At 40.1% G+C, this 22,928-nt stretch overlaps 1 protein-coding gene across 7 annotated transcripts in view; it reads right to left on the bottom strand.

Annotated features, from left to right (window-relative positions):
* The window catches only part of SPAST (spastin), a 90,513-nt gene that overhangs the window by 31,661 nt on the left and 35,924 nt on the right, over positions 1–22,928 (bottom strand). For 6 of the 7 annotated variants that reach the window (XM_045369543.2, XM_074012022.1, XM_015433825.3 and 3 more), the window contains 3 exons: positions 8,794–8,981; positions 7,799–7,932; positions 7,429–7,522 (listed from right to left, as the gene is read on the bottom strand). In XM_045369543.2, coding sequence (XP_045225478.1) covers positions 7,429–7,522; positions 7,799–7,932; positions 8,794–8,981 — 416 coding nt within the window. Of the gene's footprint in view, positions 1–7,428; positions 7,523–7,798; positions 7,933–8,793; positions 8,982–14,691; positions 14,768–22,928 lie in introns of those variants that run through there. The other variant, XM_074012023.1, reaches the window with a different exon arrangement.

Genomic DNA, 22,928 nt, shown 5'->3' on the forward strand with positions numbered 1-22,928 from the left:
GGTCAGGAGATCGAGACCATCCTGGCTAACACGGTGAAACCCCATCTCTACTAAAAAAATACAAAAAATTAGCCGGGCATGGTGGCGGACGCCTGTAGTCCCATCTACTTGGGTGGCTGAGGCAGGAGAATGGCGCGAACCTGGGAGGCGGAGCTTGCAATAAGTCGATATTGCGCCACTGCACTCCAGCCTGGGCAACAGAGCCAGACTCCATCTCAAAAAACAAACAAATAAAAAATTCCAGTTGTTCACTGCTGGTATATAAAAAAGCAACTGACTTTGTATATTAATTTTGTATTCTATACCCTGTCATAATCACTTATTAGTTCTAGGAGCTCTTTTTGTTGGTTCTTTGGGATTTTCTACATATGCAAACACATTATCTTCAAACAAAGATATTCATCCATTTTTTTAAAAAAATATATAGGCCGGGCGCGGTGGCTCAAGCCTGTAATCCCAGCACTTTGGGAGGCCGAGACGGGCGGATCACGAGGTCAGGAGATCAAGAGCATCCTGGCTAACACGGTGAAACCCCGTCTCTACTAGAAAAATACAAAAAACTAGCCAGGCGAGGTGGCGGGCACCTGTAGTCCCAGCTACTCGGGAGGCTGAGGCAGGAGAGTGGCATAAACCCGGGAGGCAGAGCTTGCAGTGAGCTGAGATTCGGCCACTGCACTCCAGCCTGGGTGACAGAGCGAGACTCCATCCCAAAAAAAAAAAAAAAAAATATATATATATATATATATATATGGGGTCTCACTACATTGCCCAGGCTGGTCTTGAACTCCTGGGCTCAAGCAATCTTCCTGCCTTGGCCTCTGAAAGTGCTGGGATTATAGGTGTGTGCCACCATGCCTATCCCTTAACTGTTTTTGACCTATAAAAACAGTAATTTCAGGCTGGGTGCGGTGGCTCATACCTGTAATCCCAGCACTTTGGGAGGCCAAGGCAGGTGGATCACCTGAGGTCAGGAGTTCGAGATCAGACTGGTCAACATGGCAAAACCCTGTCTCTACCAAAATTACAAAAATTAGCCAGGCATGGTGGCGCATGCCTACAATCCCAGCTACTTGGGAGGCTGAGGCATGAGAATTGCTTGAACCTGGGAGGCAGAGGTTGCAGTGAGTCAAGATCATGCCAAGGTACTCCAGCCTGGGCAACAGAGTGGGGCTCTGTCTCAAAACGAAACAAAAAACAAAACAAAACCTAGTAATTTCACATGGCTCAACCTAACAGAAAACAAAGTCCTCTCCTCCCACCCATTTTCTGGGACACCAATAGTCAAGCTTGTATTCTCCAAACAAGAGACCAGAAAATTCTTTTCTAGAGAAGCGAAATAACCCCAGAAAAAAAGGACTGACAGCTATAGCCATTTGGAGAAACCTAAATAAACAGTAGGCTTGCTGCTTGATCATCCTGTGATTAATGGGCTCTCACTATCAACAATTTACTTACAGCACAGAGTCCTAATCAACTTTTTTATTGTTCCACGTAATATAAGTGGACAACCAGAATAACCAGACATTTGAGAGAAGCTTCCAATATGAAAGAGCTTAAGGCAAAAATAAAAGAGGAGGCCGGGCGCGGTGGCTCAAGCCTGTAATCCCAGCACTTTGGGAGGCCGAGACGGGCGGATCACGAGGTCAGGAGATCGAGGTGATCCTGGCTAACACGGTGAAACCCCATCTCTACTAAAAAATACAAAAAACTAGCCGGGCGAGGTGGCAGGCGCCTGTAGTCCCAGCTACTTGGGAGGCTGAGGCAGGAGAATGGCGTAAACCCGGGAGGCGGAACTTGCAGTGAGCTGAGATCCGGCCACTGCACTCCAGCCTGGGCGACAGGGCGAGGAAGAAACAGATAATAAAGTAAACAAAAGAAAACTTCACAAAAGCTCTCAGAGACAGAAAAGAAGACATCGCATCTATGAAATAAGAATAGGGCTGGGCACGGTGGCTCATGCCTGTAATCCCAGCACTTTGGGAGGCCAAAGTGGGTGGATCACCTGAGGTCAGGAGTTTGAAACCAGCCTGGCCAACATGGTGAAACTCCGTCTCTACTAAAAATACAAAAATTAGCCGGGCATGGTGGTGGTGGGCACCTGTAATCCCAGCTACTTGGGAGGCTGAGGCAGGAGAATCACTCGAACCCAGGAGGCGAAGGGTGCAGTGAGTGGAGATTGCACCACTGCATTCCAGCCTGGGTGAGAAGAGTGAGACTTCTTCTCCCCTGTCCCCCAGAAAAAAAGAAAGAAATGTACAAGAGGGAAAAAGATAATATAAAGAAAATGCATCAAGCACATCATTATAAAATGTCAGAAGAGAAGAATAAAGAGAAAATCCAAAAAGCTTTGGGAAATAGAAATAAGAAGTCCAATGCTATCCTGATTCCTGATCTTCTGTCTCTAATACAAAGCAACACCGGAAGCTAGAAGACAATAGATAATGCCTTCGAAATACTCAGGGAAAATAGTTTCCAACTTAAATCTTGACATCCAGTCAAATTATTAATAAAAGAAGATAGCAGAACAAAGATATTTTCAAAACTACAGCATCTCAAAAAATTCCCTCACACAAACCTTTTCTCAGTTACTGAAAGATATAGCCATCAAAATGAGAAAATAAATTATGAATGTGGAAAATATGGAATTTAAAAGACAGGAGATACATAAGAAAGAAAGAGGAGGCCGGGCGCGGTGGCTCAAGCCTGTAATCCCAGCACTTTGGGAGGCCGAGGCGGGCGGATCACAAGGTCAGGAGATCGAGACCACAGTGAAACCCCGTCTCTACTAAAAATACAAAAAATTAGCCGGGCGCGGTGGCGGGCGCCTGTAGTCCCAGCTACTCAGGAGGCTGAGGCAGGAGAATGGCGGGAACCCGGGAGGCGGAGCTTGCAGTGAGCCGAGATCGCGCCACTGCACTCCAGCCTGGGCAAGAGCGTGAGACTCCGTCTCAAAAAAAAAAAAAAAAAAAAAAAAAAGAAAGAAAGAGGAAAAAAAGGAAAAGGAAATCATGACGGTAGTGAAGACAGATTAGAGAACAACCACTTTGAAAGAGGCATGGAAAGCATTTGGTCTTGAATGAAAAGGTAGTGGTTCCAGGAAAAAGTATTCTGGGGAAAAAAAAAAAGATCTGAGTTAACAGGTTTTTAGATTGGTTTGGCCATGTGGAAATTAGACTGAAATGGAAAAGAAGAATTATCAATCAATAAGATGAAAATTAAGCAAATGAAAAAATAACACAATTATTTAGGGGGGAAAAAGGCTGTACAAGGAAAAAACAGTACACTACTTGGTTTGGTAATGAATAATATTTAAAAGCACTAAATATTCACTGTACTCCAGCCTGGGAGAGAAAAAGTAGGAGGACAGGAGTAGAAGGTATGTGGTATGATGGAACTAAGGGTTCATTCACTATGATATACAAGTTAGTAGATTAGAAAAGGAAACAAAAATTAAGAAATGGCTTCATAAGATTATTTAAAGAGGTAAGTTCTAACATTTTTGAAAGAAGAAAGGCTGATGTTTAAGCTGGTATATGAAAGATAACATCATATTTAGAAATTCATGGAAATTTTTGTAATCTCAGCTACTTGGGAGGCTGAGACAGGAGGATCACTTAAGCCTAGGAGTTTGAGGCCAGCCTGGAGAACACAGTGAGACTCTGTCTCAATTTAAAAAAAAAAAAAAAAAAGAAAGAAAGAAAGAAATTCATGGAAATTTTAGTAGACAGAGGAAAGCTTTTTAAAACTGGAGAACAATCACATTTTCTATAAATCTCAAAGAATCACATTTAAGCAAGAGAACAAAATAAGAAATATAAAAAGCTCAAAATGATAGACAAGCTGCACAGGATATGGAAGAGATCTATGTAGATCTATTTAAAGTATTTAGACAGATTACTGTGATATACTTTAAAATGCAGTCTTGCTTTTAGGTGAGAGGGCATGTTCTATTTTCTGCTATACAGTTTGAGGTTTTTTTCAAAGATTAGTATTTGCAACTTTTAAAAATTATGTTTAATGTTAAAATATAATTAAAAACATGGTCCTATGTGATTGAAGGAAGATGGAGAAGTTTTTCAATATCCCCTCCAGGGCTATGGCTTCATGAATGAGCAAGATTTAAAGCACTTGTTTTAAGTAATTCTGAGAGCAATCTATCTCAAGTGAGTATCTTTTGTATTATCTCCTTAAAACCAGTTTTAGATGACGAATTATGATTCTGTGTTTCTACAATGAAATAAAAATTCCAGTATACTCAAGAATGCCTGCCACTCACCTTCTTGATGTAACCTAACAATGTCTCTATTGTGGTCTATGCAAGCTTCCTACTATGGGGAATTAGGAATAAAGCTGATTTTTTGCACAATGGAGGCATGTTATGGGATAAGTCTTACCCATTCATAGGCTTAACATGATTCATTTTGTGAGTCTATTGTGAAAAGCTGAGCTAGGACAATAATATTCCCTTTCTTGGAAATCTGAACTAGAAGAAAAAAAGTTCCATTTGGCAGGTGTGGTGACGTATAGACAAGTTTGTACCAAGATATAAACCTTGAGACCTGGCTCTACCACAGATCTTGCTCTTCCTTAGGTCTCAATTTACTAAGTTTCCTAAGGTTTCTGCCCCTCCTGAGGTCAGGTTATTCAACTTTATTTGAAATAACCTGCAACTGGCATTTTTATATTATAGCTTCTTAATTGCACATTATGTCACTACCATGAAAATATGCCTAAATTCAAATTCACATGTTACTTACTATTTTAGATATGTTCCCTATAGGCCTGGGTAAAGCAAAAGCTGAATGACTTCTTGCATAGCCTAAATATTTCCTTGGTATTACCTTCACAATTTTAGATATATTTTTCTACCCTTAAATACTAAAACCCCACATGTAAGAATTAGGTAGCAGCTATAGCACTAAAGAGGCAGTTCTAATCTTAGAAATGTATTTCTCAGGTCTACCACTTAACAAAAATCTTGAGCAAGTCATTTTAGCTCTTAGGACTAGTTTATTTATCAACGAATGGATCAGAAGACTGCTAAGATCCTTTTCAGGTCTATAATTACATAAATCCTCTTTGAGTGGGCTTTTTTTTTTTCTCAATATTTAGTCTACAGCATTTACTAATCTTACATAACTCCAGCAAAATACTAGCTCAATATGTAAGCTACGTTTCCCAAAGTGTGACCTGAGGTGGTACATGATATAAACCCAGTTCACACAATGACAAATGCTTTCTATTTTAATAATTATCTAATTATTGTACTGGGTATTAGCAAAAATCTAACTAGCATATCAAACCACTGATTTTATGTATGTAGAATGAGTAATAAGTAAAACAGACTTGAAAAATATTCAGGAAGTTCTAGTACAGTTGGTACTCACTCACAAGTAATAAACAGCATGAAGGCAGTATGTGAATGACTCAGACTATGGAAAAATTGAGACAGCCATAAAACCTTTGCACATTCATTTAATAATGCACCCAGCACAATGTGCCACACAGCTTATTTCCACTAGATGTTATAGATAGGCCCGTAGATTTTAATGTTAATAGTGAAATAACTGTGACCCAGAAGTGAGTCTTCAGATTTATTTTTTTGCAATATTATTGGAACAGCACTAAATATACCATCTGTGAAATGGAAAAATTCAAAACAGTGCTAAGTATGGAAAGCCGAATATTTATCATCAACTGCAAGATTACCTATCTTCCTTAATGAGTCACAAAGTATGGGATGCAAGATTCGGTTCCTACCCATCATTTAATGGCTCTATCTACTTTGAGGACTTAATATCCTTAAGAGTAATTCTTTTAAAAATTGTTCTTCAGGCCAGGCGCAGTGGCTCCTGCCTATAATCCCAGCATTTTGGGAGGCCAAGGTGGGCAGATCACCTGAGGCCAGGAGTTTGAGAACAGCCTGGCCAACATGGTAAAACCCTGTCTCTACTAAAAATACAAAAATTAGTCAGGTGTGGTGGTGCACGCCTGTAGTCCCAGCTACTTGGGAGGATGAGGCATGAGAATCACTTGAAGTCCAAAGGCAGAGGTTGCAGTGAGCCGAGATCACGCCACTGCACTCCAGCCTGGGTAACGAGCAAAACTCCGTCTCGAAAAAAAAAGAATTATTCTATCTTAATTTCTTTTTCTCCAGTATAGTTACTCTCTTTTTTAAAAAAATTTTTAAAAGCTTTCCCATAAAGTACTTGTTTATTATCAGTCTCATGCTGGTATTTAGCCTTAGATGGAGTTTACCACATTCTTCAGGCTGTGTTCCCAAGCAATCCAATTCTGGGAAAATTCATTGTGTCAGGGGCCACTACCTGCCTGATTTTCTTCTCTTAATTTTATTTATTTTTATTTATTTATCTTTTAAAATTTTTATTTATTCATTTTTTGAGATAGAGTCTTGCTCTGTCTCCAGGCTAGAGTGCAGTGGCACAATCTCGGCTCACTGCAAGCTCTGCCTCCCGGGTTCGAGTGATTCTCCTGCCTCAGCCTCCCGAGTAGCTGGGGTTACAGGCACACACCATCAAGCCCAGCTAATTTTTGTAATTTTAGTAAAGACAGGGTTTCACCATATTGGCCAGGATGGTCTCGATCTCTTGACCTCGTGATCCACCCGCCCCAGCCTCCTGAAGGGCTGGGATTACAGACATGAATCACCGCACCCAGCCTATTTTATTTTTGAGACGGCATCTTGCTCTATCTCCCAGGTTGGAGTGCAGTGGTGCCATCTCAGCTCACTGCAACCTCTGCCTCCTGGTTCAAACAATTCTCCTGCCTCAGCCTCCCCAGCAGTTGGGACTACAAGTGTGCGCCACCACGCTAGGCTGATTTTTATACCTTCTCTTAATTTTAAATCTCTCTCACCTTGATATCAAAATTTGGCCAGATGTAGTGGCTCACACTTGTGAGGCCGAAGTGGGTGGGTAACTTGACATCAGGTGTGAAAGATCAGCCTGGCCAACAGCAAAACCCCATCTCTACTAAAAATACAAAAATTAGCTGGGCATAGTGGAACATGCCTGTAATCCCAGCTACTTGGGAGGCTGAGGCAGGAGACTCACTTGAATCCCAGGAGGCAGAGGTTGCAATAAGCCAAGATCATGCCACTGCACTCCAGCCTGGACAACACAGTGAGTGAGACTCCATCTCCAAAACAAAACAAAATTATACCATACTACCCACTTTCCCTAAAAATATAAAAGGATTGGAAATTAGGAACTCATATCCATTTTCCTATTCTGTAATAACTTCTCAACATCAATTGTTAATGTTTCGTCTTTTTTAAAACATTAAATCTACTGTTATCTTATATGAATGAATTATTCTAGTATAGCTCAAATATTTCTTTACTACTACTGCTACAGTGGATTTGGTAACAGATGGTATTATAGAAAAATAATAATATAAAGTTCTTACCTCAGGCCTCAGAGAAGGAAGAATAACAATTTCTTGCAATGCCTGTTTTGCCAAGTCTTGACCAGCTATATCATCAAATTTAACAGCTGTTCCACTAAGAAACAAGACCTCAGTTAGTTCTACAATACAAACAGGACCCAGTTATTACAAGATGAATCCTAAGCCCTATGACATATAGTTATTTTTATGTTAACTGTTAAACTACAGTTAAATCAGTAAAGCAATGGTTTCTACATTGATAATTGAAAACTATCATAAAAATTAAGTATGTAAACCAGACAAGGTATTTATTATCTATTTCACTCCTGACATGTTTTCTAAGTAAAATTAAAACATAAAAACTATAAAACATTTAGATGGCAAAACTTACTTGTCCACAATTTCATTCATTATAAGGTTAGCAAGGTTGCTGTCCACATTCCTAAAATTCTTCAAGTCTTTTTTCTTACGAGCAGCAGTTGTAGGGGTAGAAGGTTTATTTGTCCTATTTGTTTTTGGAGTGCCCTTAAAGGATACAAAATTTTAATGTGAAAATACAACGTAACATTTACACTTTTCATAAATAACCTTAAAGTTCACAGAATTCAAGCTTTAAAAATAGGAGAAAGAGTATAAAAATCCAGAAATTGCATATTTACCTGAAGGTAAAACTCTATTCACCAGAGAACTATATTTGGTATTAAGTCAGTTATAGAGGATTTTATCCAGAGATTTAGTTTTTACAAAATAAAAACAAATTTTAACCCTTGTTAGAGTCATGACAAAACTCTAGGTATGTTACTGCTATAAAACATTTACATAGACTGAAATAATTTTAAAAATAAATTTAAAATGAAATATATAGCATTATATAAAACAGACTGGGTAAGCAAAACTTGGTATTAAATGTCTAATGAGGTCCAAAAAAAGTTTTAGAGCAAGTTGCTCTGTAGATTTTAAAAAATATTAACTTTGATTGGGTGCGGTGGCTCATGCCTGTAATCCCAGCACTTTGGGAGGCTGAGGTGGGTGGATCACCTGAGGTCGGGAGTTCGAGACCAGCCTGACCAACATGGAGAAACCCCATCTCTACTAAAAATACAAAATTGGCCAGACGTGGTGGTGCATGCCTATAATTCCAGCTACTTGGGAGGCTGAGAATCGCCTGAACCTGGGAGGCAGAGGTTGCAATGAGCCGAGATCGCACCATTGCACTCCAGCCTGGGCAACAAGAGTTTCAAAAAAAAAAAAAAAATTAACTTTATGGAAGCTTATCTATTCTCTAAAGTATTACAAAGTACTTATAATCAACTTAAGCAAGCATAGTATCTTAAAAATTTTTACATTTGCAAAAACACAGCAATTAAAGTTACTGTCCCAGAATACCTTATGAGTGGTAGGAGCAGGACCAGGTCCCTGCTTCACTCCAGAAACCATGGATAAACCACTGTAACTAGGTGCTCTATGATGGCCTGAAAGGCCTGCAGATCCAGTTTTCATAATTGTTTTTGAACGAGGCAGTGAATTACTAGTGTGTGTTAAGGGGTCTTTTCTTTTTGGAACAGCTCCACTTTCTGACAAGGAAAAAGTAAAACCATTGTGATTAGAAAATTGTAGCTGAACATAAAGACAAGCAAACATTTGTAAAACCAAGGTAATATTTTTTAAATTCAAAAATATTTCAAAATAAGATTTCAATGAGAACATGTACCAGGGTCTTCATAGGGGTGGTCACTAGGTAGATAGGAATATGGTTATTTAGTTTTTTTCTCCCTAATGTATATTCTAATTTTCTCTCTTTTTGAAACCTGTGGCCCAGGCTGGAGTGCAGTGGCATGATCACAGCTCACTGCGGCCTTAATCTTCCTGGGCTCAAGAGATCCATCCTCCCACCTTGAACTCCCAAGTACCTGGGACAACAGTTGTGCACCACCAGACTGGGCTAATTAAAAAATTTTTTTTGTAGAAACAGGGTCTCACTATGTTGCCTAGGCTGGTCTCAAACTCCTGGGCTCAGGCAATCCTCCCACCTTAGCCTCCCAAAGTGCTGGGATTACAAGAGTGAGCCACTGTGCCTGTCCCTATTCTACTTTTCTTATTAAAAACAGTATTTGTGCCTGTAATCCCAGCTACTTGGGAGGCTGAGGCAGGAGAATCACTTGAACCAGGGGCCAGAGGCTGCAGTGAGCCGAAATCATACCACTGCACTCCAGCCTGGCAACAGAGACTCTGCCTAAAAAAAAAAAAAAAAAAAAAAAAAAAAAAAAAAAAACCCAAAACACAAAGAAAACAAAAAACAGTATTTGTAAGAAGAAGAAACTACTTCATTCTGGGGAACAGGAAGGTGATATAAAAAGGTTACAAAGCGCCAGGCACGGTGGCTCATGCCTGTAATCCCAGCACTTCGGGAGACCAAGGTGGGTGGATCACCTGAGGTCTGTAATTCAAGACCAGGCTGGCCAACATGGTGAAACCCCGTCTCTACTAAAAATACAAAAATTTAGCCAGACGTGGTAGCAGATGCCTGTAATCCCAGCTACTCAGGAGGCTGACGCAGGAGAATCACTTGAACTCGGGAGGCGGAGGTTGCAGTAAGCCAAGATTGCATCACTGCACTCCAGCCTGGGTGACAGAGTGAAACTTCGTCTCAAAAAAAAAAAAAAAAAGTTATGAAGCAAATAAAGCTCTCAAGTAAGAAACAAAAGATAATAAAGGCATTAGGGATAGGATGTACAGAGAGAAAAAAGTAGCACTCGACTACTTTGATTCCAAACTATTATAACTATAAATACCATGAAAGTCTGTTCCCACCAAGAGGGTCTTAAAAAGTAATTAATTTTAGACCAGGTGCGGTGACTCACGCCTGTAATCTCAGCAGTTTGGGAGGCTGAGGCGGGCAGCTCACCTGAGGTTAGGAGTTTGAGACCAGCCTGGCCAACATGGTGAAACCCCTCTTCACTAAAAATACAAAAATTAGGTGGGCATGGTGGCACATCCCTGTAGTTCAGCTACCCAGGAGGCTGAGGCAGAAAAACTGGTTGCAGTGAGCCCTGATCGTACCACTAGCACACCAGCTGGGTGATTGAGAGGGATTCTGTCTCAAAAGAAAATAATAATAATAATCAATTTTAATTGAAAGAGCATAAAGATGTGCTTTTACATATGCCAAGTATTGTATGTGCTGTATATATGTAAATGAACATTTATAGAACATCTCCGATTAAGCTGAAAAGGTTATTTGTCCAGTGTTGCTCTACTATATATATTACAGGTTTGTAAAAGTTTAAATCTCACCACTCCTAAATAATATTTTTATATACTACACAACAAACATCGGTGTTTATTTACAATGTTTACTGTGAAGACAAATGTTAAGTCAGTCAGCAAATTACAGTGGCCAAAAAAAAAGACAAAAGCCTCAATTTTACTTTTGTAATTAAATCTCTTTAATACGGTTTAAGAAAACAAAGACTCTAAACTAGTATAGGAAATCAGCTTATTTATTTAGACAACCAGTTTACTTTTACTGCAAGTTAACTATTATAAAATCAGAAAGCATAAATAAAATTCAAGTAAAAAAAAAAACCCCACATTGGGCTGGGCATGGTGGCTCACGCCTATAATCTCAGAACTTTCAGAGGCCAAGGCGGGCGGATCACGAGGTCAGGAGTTTGAGACAAGCCTGACCAACATGGTGAAACCCCGTCTTTACTAAAAATACAAAAATTAGCCAGGCGTGGTGGCATGCACCTGTAATCCCAGCTACTCAGGAGGCTGAGGCAGGAGAATCGCTTAAACCCAGGAGGCAGAGGTTGCAGTGAGCCAAGATCGCGCCACTGCACTCCAGCCTGGGCAACAGAGTGAGACTCTGTCTCAGAAAAAAAACAAACAAAAAAAGCCACATTCAGGATACCTTAAAACGAGGTTCTAGAATAAATAAGGCCTACTAGTTGATAGTGCAACAGGGTGACAATAGTCAATAATAACAAGGCCAGGAGTGGTGGCTCATGCCTGTAATCCTAGCGCTTTGGGAGGCCGAGGCAGGTGGATCACCTGAGGTCAGGAGTTGGAGACCACCCTGGCCAACATGGTGAAACCATGTCTCCACTAAAAATACAAAAATCAGCCAGACATGGTGGTGCACGCCTATAATCCCAGCTACTCAGGAGGCTGAGACAGGAGAATCACTTGAACCTGGGAGGTGGTGGCTCCTTCAAAAAAAAAAAAAAAAAAAAACTACTACTACTACTAATAACTTAATTATACATTTTAAAATAAATATATGTGTATATGTTAAAAATACATAGTTCTGAGATTTTATATATAGACATTTCCACAAGGAACAATTATGAGAATGACAGCAGACTCTAACGGAAGTAACAAATGTCTGTTGGAAATGAGGTATGTCCAAAATGTTAAGGGGAGAAAAGTGACCTGTCACATAAAAAATGAGGATATTTCAGACACTGGAAAGACTAAGAGTTTAACCACAGATATTCATTAAAAGAACTACTAACGGACGTCTTCTAGTTAAAAAGAAAATTAAACAGAGAAAGGAGTATATAGCTATAATAGAAAGTTAGAGAACAAAAAAAAGATCAGAAAACCTGTGGGGAAGAAAACTCAAAAAGGAAAAAATATCATTAATACATAACACTTGGCTTTGGGGTAAACAGTATTTTGCTAAATCATAATGTTAGCTATGGTTTTTTGATATTACTAAAAATAATTATACGTACATAGTTATATATACATATTTTGATAAAACTAAAAATAACTATATGTATATATAACTAAATAAGTATAGGTGCCGGGTGCAGTGGCTCATGCCTATAATCCCAACAGTTTGGGAGGCTGAGGCGGGTGGATCACCTGAAGTTAGGAGTTGGACACCAGCAGGGCCAACATGGTGAAAACCCCATCTCTACTAAAAATACAAAAACAACCTGATCATGGTGGCACACGCCTGTAATTCCAGCTACTGGGGAGGCTGAGACAAGAAAATCGCTTTAACCCAGGAGGCAGAGGTTGCAGTGAGCCGAAATTGTGCCACTGCACTCCAGTCTGGGCAACAGAGCAACTCAGTCTCAAAAAACTAAATAAAAATTTATTGAGGTATAATCTGCAATGAATTACATCCATTTAAAGTATACCAGCGGCTGGGCATGGTGGCTCAGGCCTGTAATGCCAGCACTGTGGGAGGCCGAGGCGGGTGGATTGAGGTCAGGAGATCGAGACAATCTCGAGCCAACATGGTGAAACTCCATCTCTACTAAGAATACAAAATTTAGCTGGGTATGATGGCGTGCACCTGTAATCCCAGCTACTCAGGAGGCTGAGGCAGGAGAATGGGTTGAACCCAGGAGACGGAGGTTTCAGTAAGCCAAGATCGCGCCACTGCACTCCACTCTGGGCAATAGAGCGAGACTCCGTCTCAAAAAAAACAAAAAAACAAAAACAAAAAACAAGCTATACCAGCCAGGCATAGTGGCTCACACCTATAATCCCAGCACTTTGGGAGTCTGAGGTGGGAGAAATGCTTGAGCCCAGGAGTTTGAGACCAGACTGGCCAACATGGTGAAACCCCATCTCTACAAAAAATACAAAAATTAGCTGGGCACACTCGTGCCCACCTGTAGTCCCAGCTAATTTCAGCTGTACTCCAGCCTGGGAGATACAGTGAGACCCTATCTCAAAAAATAAATATATAAATAAAGTATACAATTTGATGAGTTTGTAAAGATGTATATAACTGTGATATAGCCATTAAAATCAAAGCACAAAATGTTTCCATCATAGAAAGTAAAGAGAAAAAATAGCAAAAAGAGTTAAAACATTGTATATAAAACCAAACTAGAGGTGAAGGATGCTACGTGAGAGTCATCAGTTTAGTAATTTCTACAGAGCTGGGTTCAAAGTCACTGAATCTTTCTTTTGCTATCTCTAATCTGCTGTTGAGGCTGTCTTTAAATTTTTAATTTCAGTAACTACACTTTTCAACTTTAGAATATTATTCTTATATCATCTGCTTAGATTTTCCATTTGATAACTGATGGCATATTTTCTTTCAATTCTTTAAACATATTATAATAGCTGCTTTGAAGTCTTTGTCTGCTAAATCCAACATCTGGGCCCACTCATAGTTTCTACTGATTGCTTTTTTTCTTGAGTAAGGGTTATACTTTTACTTTTTCTTTGCCTGTCTAGTAATTTTGAGTTGAAAATTGGACAATGTATAATAGATAACACATTGTAGTAATAAGCAGACTTTGGTATGACTATTTCCCAAGAGAGGTAAAAGAACTCATCCAAGTAAAACATCACAGAATGTTCCAGAAGTGAGCGACACTAATAAACTATTAATAGGTCTGAGTGAGATCTAGTTGGACTCACTGTGTATTAAACACCAATGCTGTGTAAATTAGCTATAAAGCCAATATGCCTTTCCAACCAGAAAACAGAAAAGAACAGATTATGGGTTGAGTATCCCTTATCCGAAATGGTTGAGACCAGAACTGTTTATGGTTTTTAAATTTTTTTGGATTTTGCAATGTTTGCATTTTACCTACTGGTTCAGCATCCTTAACCCAAAAATCCAAAATGCAGAATACTCCAATGAGTATTTCCTTTAAGCATCACGTCAGTGCTCAAAAAGTTTTGGATTTTTGGCTAGGCGCAATGGCTCATGATTGTAATCCCAACATTTTGGGAGGCCAAGACGGGTGGATCACTTGAGGTCAGGAGTTTGAGACCAGCCTGACCAACGTGGTGAAACCTCATCTCTACTAAAATACAAAAAATTACTTGGGTGTGGTGGCAGGTGCCTGTAGTCCCAGCTACTTGGTAGGCTGAGGTGGGAGAATCGCTCGAACCCATGGTGACAGGGTTGGGGGAGGGTGCGGAGACTGCTGTGAGCTGAGACTATGCCACTGCACTCCAGCCTGAGTGACAGAGGAAGACTTTGTCTCAAAAAAAAAAAAAGTTTTGAATTTTAGAGCATTTCGGATTTCAGGTTTCATATTAGGGATATTCAACTTTGTACTAGGGATATGAAACAAGACAAAGTTCAATGTTTTTCAAACAGGTCCCAGGAAGAGAATGTTCTTTGGAGGGTGGGGCGGGGCACATAGTGGGAAAACATGATGGGGTCTAGCATGTGAAATGAAGTAAAAGAGAATCAAGATAACAAGGAAAGGAAAGACCAACACTTCACGGCTGGAGAATTTTTGCTATTTATCCTAGTAGAACTACTGGGATTGCAAATACATATTTTAGAAACTTAACTATATATACGTGATGGATTCTTCCATTTCTTTGTTTTTTGCAGTAAATGCCTTCTGAAAATGTCAGCCCTTCACAGCCGTGCTAAAAGAAAGAGGCAAAATACTTATATCGATACTTGAAACGGCATTCTAAATCAGACATAGGAAGGAATGGGAAGAGGAAAACTGCCACTGACTATACTGTAAGACCAAACCAACATGAGAGGTCCTTAGGGGAGACGTGAAGCCACAAGGGAAAGAGTTGATGAACAACTGTTTCTTCTGTCCATAGAAATCCTTTTACTCTAGCTCTTCTCCATTAAAACCTTAGAAGTTTTGACGGGGCGCGGTGGCTCATGCCTGTAATCCCAGCACTTTGGGAGGCCGAGGCGGGCGGATCACAAGGTCAGGAGATCGAGACCATTCTGGCTAACACGGTGAAACCCCATCTCTACTAAAAATACAAACAAATTAGCCGGGCATGGTGGCGGGCACCTGTAGTCCCAGCTACTCAAGAGGCTGAGGCAGGAGAATGGCGTGAACCCGGGAGGCGGAGTTTGCAGTGAGCTGAGATCACGCCACTGCACTACAGCCTGGGCGAACGAGCGAGACTCTATCTCAAAAACCACAAAACAAAACAAAAAAACCTTAGAAGTTTTGTATTACATATGAATAAAGAAGGCAGAGTTCCAAGAAGTAAGAATAGGAACAGCTGCAGTCTATAGCTCCCAGCGTGAGCAACGCAGAAGACAGGTGATTTCCGCATTTCCAACTGATGTACCGGGTTCACCTCACTGGGGCTTGTTGGACAGTGGGTACAGCCCACGGACCATGAGCGGAAGCAGGGCGAGGCATCGCCTCACCCAGGAAGCACAAGGGGTTGGGGAATTCCCTTTCCTAGCCAAGGAAAGCCGTGACAGATGGTACCTGGAAAATCAGGACACTCCCACCCTAATACTGTGCTTTTCCAGTGGTTTTAGCAAATGGCACATGAGGATATTATATCCTGCAACTGGCTCGGAGGGTACCACGCCCACAGAGCCTCGCTCACTGCTAGCACAGCAGTCTGAGATCGAACTGCAAGGCGGCACTGAGGCTGGCGGAGGGGCGTCCGCCATTGCTGAGACTTGAGTGGGTAAACAAAGCAGCCGGGAAGCTCGAACTGAGTGGAGTCCACCGCAGCTCAAGAAGGCCTGCCTGCCTCTGTAGACTCCACTTCTGGGGACAGGGCATAGCTGAACAAAAGGCAGCAGAAACTTCTGCAGACTTAAAGGTCACTGTCTGACAGCTCTGAAGAGAGTAGTGAGTTCTCCCAGCACAGAGTCTGAGATCTGAGAATGGACAGACTGCCTCTTCAAGTGGGTCCCTAACCCCGAGTAGCCTAACTGGGAGACACCTCCCCATAGGCGCTGATTGACACTTCATACAGCCAGGTGCCCCTCTGAAACAAAGCTTCAGAGGAAGCATCAGGCAGCATTTGCCGTTCTGCAATATTTGCTGTTCTGCAGCCTCCGCTGGTGATACCCAGGCAAACAAGGTCTGGAGTGGACCTCCAGCAAACTCCAACACATCTGCAGCTGAGGGTCCTGACTATTAGAAGGAAAACTAACAAACAGAAAGGACATCCATACCAATATCCCACCTGTAGGTCACCATCATCAAACACCAAAGGTAAATAAAACCACAAAGATGGGGAGAAACCAGAGCAGAAAAGCTGAAAATTCTAAAACTCAGAGCACCTCTTCTCCAAAGGAACACAACTCCTCACCAGCAACCAAAAAAGCTGGACAGAGAATGACTTTGAGGCGCTGACAGAAGTAGGCCTCAGACGATTGGTAATAATAAACTTCTCCGAGCTAAAGGAGGATGCTCGAACCCATCACAAAGAAGCTAAAAATTTTGAAAAACAGATTAGACGAATGGCTAACTAGAATAAACAGCATAGAGAAGACCTTAAATGGCCTGATGGAGCTGAAAACCATGGCACGAGAACTACGAGATGCATGTACAAGCTTCAGTAGCCAATTTGATCAAGTGGAAGAAAGGTTATCAAGGTTATTTGAAGATCAAATGAATAAAATCAAGCCAGAAGAAAAGTTTAGAGAAAAAAAGAGTAAAAAGAAATGAACAGAGCCTCCAAGAAATATAGGACTACGTGAAAAGAACAAATCTACGTCTGATTGGTGTACCTGAAAGTGACGGGGAGAATGGAACCAAGTTGGAAAACACTCTTCAGGATATTATCCAGAAGAACTTCCCTAATCTAGCAAGGCAGGCCAACATTCAAATTTAGGAAATACAGAGAACACCACAAAGATACTCCTCGAGAAGAGCAACTCCAAGACACATAATTGTCAGATTCACCAAGGCTGAAATGAAGGAAACAATGTTAAGGGCAGCCAGAGAGAAAGGTTGGGTTACCCACAAAGGGAAGCCCATCAGACTAACAATGGATCTCTCAGCAGAAACTCTACAAGCCAGAAGAGAGTGGGGGAGCCAGAAGAGAGTGGGGGCCAATATTCAACATTCTTAAAGAAAAGAATTTTCAACCCAGAATTTCATATCCAGCCAAACTAAGCTTCGAAAGTGAAGGAGAAATAAAATCCTTTACAGACAAGCAAGTGTTGAGAGATTCTGTCACCACCAGGCCTACCTTACAAAAGCTGCTGAAGGAAGCACTAAACATGGAAAGGAACAACTGGTACCAGCCACCGCAAAAACATGCCAAATTGTAAAGACCATTGATGCTAGGAAAAAACTGCATCAACTAATGAACAAAATAACCAGCTAACATCAAAATGACAGGATCAAATTCACACATAACAATATTAACCTTAAATATAAATGGGCTAAATGCCCCAATTAACAGACACAGACTGGCAAATTGGATAAAGAGTCAAGACCCATCAACGTGCTGTATTCAGGAGACCCATCTCACGTGCAGAGACACACATAGGCTCAAAATAAAGGTATAGAGGAAGATCTACCAAGCAAATGGAAAACAAAATAAAGCAGGAGTTGCAATCCTAGTCTCTAATAAAACAGACTTTAAACCAACAAAGATCAAAAGAGACAAAGAAGGCCATTACATAATGGTAAAGGGATCAATTCAACAAGAAGAGCTAACTATCCTAAATATATATGCACCCAATACAGGAGCACCCAGATTCATAAAACAAGTCCTTAGAGACCCACAAAGAGACTCAGACTCCCACACAATAATACTGGGAGACTTCAACACCCCACTGTCAACATTAGACAGATCAATGAGACAGAAAGTTAACAAGGATATCCAGGAATTGAACTCAGCTCTGCACCAAGCAGACCTACTAGACATCTACAGAACTCTCCAGCCCAAATCAACAGAATATACATTCTTCTCAGCACCACATCGCACTTACTCCAAAACTGACCACATACTTGGAAGTAAAGCACTCCTCAGCAATTGTAAAAGAACAGAAATCACAACTAACTGTCTCTCAGACCACAGTGCAATCAAATTAGAACTCAGGATTAAGATACTCACTCAAAACCGCTCAACTACATGGAAACTGAACAACCTGCTCCTGAATGACTACCGGGTATACAACGAAATGAAGGCAGAAATAAAGATGTTCTTTGAAACCAATGAGAACAAAGACACAACATACCAGAATCTCTGGGACACATTTAAAGCAGTGTGTAGAGGGAAATTTATAGCACTAAATGCCCACAAGAGAAAGCTGGAAAGATCTAAAATTGACACCCTAACATCACAATTAAAAGAACTAGAGAAGCAAGAGCAAACACATTCAAAAGCTAGCAGAAGGCAAGAAATAACTAATATCAGAGCAGAACTGAAGGAGACAGAGACACAAAAAAAATCCTTCAAAAAAATCAATGAATCCAGGAGGTGGTTTTTTGAAAAGATCAACAAAATTGATAAACCACTAGCAAAACAAATAAAGAAGAAAAGAGAGAAGAATAAAATAGATGCAATAAAAAACAATACAGGGGATATCACCACAGATCCCAGAGAAATACAAACTATAATCAGAGAATACTATAAACACCTCTACACAAATAAACTAGAAAACCTAGAAGAAATGGATAAATTCCTGGACACAAACATCCTTCCAAGACTAAATCAGGAAGAAGCTGAATCCCGGAATAGACCAATAATAGGCTCTGAAATTGAGGCAATAATTAATAGCCTACCAACAAAAAAAAGTCCAGGACCAGATGGATTCACAGCCGCATTCTAGCAGAGGTACAAAGAGGAGCTGGTACCATTCCTTCTGAAACTATTCCAATCAATAGAAAAAGAGGGAATCCTCCCTAACTCATTTTATGAAGCCAGCATCATCTTGATACCAAAGCCTGGCAGAGACACAACAAAAAAAGAGAATTTTAGACCAATACCCCTGATGAACATTGATGCGAAAATCCTCAATAAAATACTGGCAAACCAAATCCAGCAGCACATCAAAAAGTTTATCCACGACGATCAAGTTGGCTTCATCCCTGGGATGCAAGGCTGGTTCAACATATGCAAATCAATAAATGTAATCCATCATACAAATAGAACCAAAGACAAAAACCACATGATTATCTCAATAGATGCAGAAAAGGTCTTCGATGAAGTTCAACAGCCCTTCACGCTAAAAACTCTCAATAAACTAGGTATTGATGGGACGTATCTCAAAATAATAAGAGCTATTTATGACAAACCCACAGCCAATATCATACTGAATGGGTAAAAACTGGAAGCATTCCCTTTGAACACTGGCACAAGACAGGGATGCCCTCTCTCACCACTCCTATTCAACATAGTGTTGCAAGTTCTGGCTAGGGCAATCAGGCAGGAGAAAGAAATAAAGGATATTCAATTAGGAAAAGAGGAAGTCAAATTGCCCCTGTTCGCAGATGACATGATTGTATATTTAGAAAATCCCATCATCTCGGCCCAATATCTCCTTAAGCTGATAAGCAACGTCAGCAAAGTCTCAGGATACAAAATCAATGTGCAAAAATCACAAGCATTCCTATACACCAATAATAGAGAGCCAAATCATGAGTGAACTCCCATTCACAACTTCTTCAAAGAGAATAAAATACCTAGGAATCCAACTTACAAGGGATGTGAAGGACCTCTTCAAGGAGAACTACAAACCACTGCTTAACAAAATAAAAGAGGACACAAACAAATGGAAGAACATTCCATGCTCATGGATAGGAGGAATCAATATCATGAAAATGGCCATACTGCCCAAGGTAATTTATAGATTCAATGCCATCCCCATCAAGCTACCAATGACTTTCTTCACAGAATTGGAAAAAGCTACCTTAAAGTTCATATGGAACCAAAAAAGAGCCCGCATTGCCAAGACAATCCTAAGCCAAAAGAACAAAGCTGGAGGCATCATGCTACCTGACTTCAAACTACACGACAAGGCTACAGTAACCAAAACAGCATGGTACTGGTACCAAAACAGAGATATAGACCAATGGAACAGAACAGAGCCCTCAGAAATAATACCACACATCTACAACCATCTGATCTTTGACAAACCTGACAAAAACAAGAAATGGGGAAAGGATTTCCTATTTAATAAATGGTGCTGGGAAAACTGACTAGCCATATGTAAAAAGCTGAAACTGAATCCCTTCCTTACGTCTTATACAAAAATTAATTCAAGATGGATTAAAAACTTACATGTTAGACCCAAAACTATAAAAACCCTAGAAGAAAACCTAGGCAATACCATTCAGGACATAGGCATGGGCAAGGACTTCACGACTAAAACACCAAAAGCAATGGCAACAAAAGCCAAAATTGACAAAAGGGATCTAATTAAACTAAAGAGCTTCTGCATAGCAAAAGAAACTATCATCAGAGTGAACAGGCAACCTACAGAATGGGAGAAATTTTTTGCAATCTACCCATCTGACAAAGGGCTAATATCCAGAATCTACAAAGAACTTAAACAAATTTACAAGAAAAAATCAAACAACCCCATCAAAAAGTGGGCAAAGGATATGAACAGACACTTCTCAAAAGAAGACATTTATGCAGCCAACAGACACATGAAAAAATGCTCATCATCAGTGGCTATCAGAGAAATGCAAACCAAAACCACAATGAGATACCATCTCACACCAGTTAGAATGGCAATCATTAAAAAGTCAGGAAACAACAGATGCTGGAGAGGATGTGGAGAAATAGGAACACTTTTACACTGTTGGTGGGACTGTAAACTAGTTCAACCATTGTGGAAGACAGTGTGGCGATTCCTCAAGGATCTAGAACTAGAAATACCATTTGACCCAGTCATGCCATTACTGGGTATATACCCAAAGGATTATAAATCAGGCTGCTATAAAGACATCATGTATGTTTACTGCGGCACTATTCACAATAGCAAAGACTTGGAAACAATGCAAATATCCATCAATGATAGACTGGATTTAAAAAACGTGGCACATATACACCATGGAATACTATGCAGCCATAAAAAAGGATGAGTTCATGTCCTTTGTAGGGACATGGATGAAGCTGGAAACCATTATTCTGAGCAAACTATTGCAAGGACAGAAAACCAAACACCGCATGTTCTCACTCATAGGTGGGAATTGAACAATGAGAACACTTGGACACAGGGTGGGGAACATCACACACTGGGGCCTGTCGTGGGGTGGGATGAGTGGGGGAGGGATAGCATTAGGAGATATACCTAATGTAAATGACAAGTTAATGGGTGCAGCACACCAACATGGCACATATATACGTATGTAACAAACCTGCACGTTGTGCACACGTACCCTAGAACTTAAAGTATAATTAAAAATTTATACATTATAATAATAATACCAAAAAAAAAAAAAGAAGGCAGTTTTTTGAGACAGTGTCTCGCTCTGTCGCCTAGGCTGGAGTGCAATGGTATGATCTCAGCTCACAGCAACCTCTGCCTCCTAGGTTCAAGCGATTCTTCTGCCTCAGCCTCCCACGCAGCTAGGACTATAGGCGCCCACCACCACGCCCAGCTAGTTTTTATATTTTTAATAGAGACGGGGTTTCACCATGTTGGCCAGGATAGTGTCGATCTCTTGATTTCATAATCCGCCCGCCTTGGCCTCCCAAAGTGCTGGGATTACAGGCGTGAGCCACTGCGCCCAGCCAGAAGGCAGTTGTTTCACAGCCTAACCTAAAGTTGTTCTGCTATAATCTGAACAAAGTAATATTTAATATAATTTAAGCCCTGCACATGAAACTACTGCTAAAAAAAAAAAAAAAAAAATCCACCAATAAAACTGTCAAAAACAAATATATGAAAAAATGCTCAACACCATTAATTATGAGGGAAATGTAAATCAAAACCACAATGAGGTATCTTACCCCAGTTAGGATGGCTATTATCAAAAAGACAAAAAAAGTGCCAAATGCTGGTAAGAATGTGGAGAAAGTGAACTCTTAGACACTATTTTTGGGAATCTAAACTAGTACAGCTACTATGGAAAAGAGTATGGAGGTTCCTCAAAAAACTTCAAATAGAACTACCATATGACCCAGCAATCCTACTATTGGGAATTTATCCAAAGGAAAGAAAATCATTATATCGAACAGACATCTACACCCCATGTTTACTATAGCACTATTCACAACAGCCAAGATACAGAATCAACCTAGGTGTCCAAGAACAGATGAATGAATAAAGAAAATGTGGTATATATACACACAGAATATTATTTTTAAAAAGTTAATCTCATAGAAATAAAAAGCAGAACAGAGGATACTACAGGCTGAGAAAGGTAGGGAAAGGATACAAAATTATAGCTAGATAGAAAGAGTAAGTTCCAGTGTTCTACACCACTGCAGGATGACTATAGGTAACAATATAATACATCATTTAAAATAGAAGGAAGATACTGAATGTTTCCAGCAGAAAGAATGATAAATGGGATGATATAAATGATAATTACCTTGATCTAATCACTATGTATTATATGTATCAAAACATCACTGTGTAGCCCATGAACATGTACATTATCTAAGTAAAAAAAACTTTTTAACTAAATAAAAAACTAGCTCAGATGTCAGAGAACCTAAGAAATGGAGAGTTCCAAAGAAAACAAAATAGAAAGACATTTAATCTTCTGTAGAAGTTGATATCCAAAAGTTTATCAAGGACAGAGTTAATCTATAGTAAATAAGACTGTAATGCTTCTCCTATGTGAAGCTTCAAATTTCTTCTATCAAGTACTATAAAACATTCACATATA

The sequence above is a fragment of the Macaca fascicularis genome, chromosome 13 (assembly GCF_037993035.2).
Source record: "Macaca fascicularis isolate 582-1 chromosome 13, T2T-MFA8v1.1".
In the NCBI taxonomy this organism is placed as follows: Eukaryota; Metazoa; Chordata; class Mammalia; order Primates; family Cercopithecidae; genus Macaca; species Macaca fascicularis.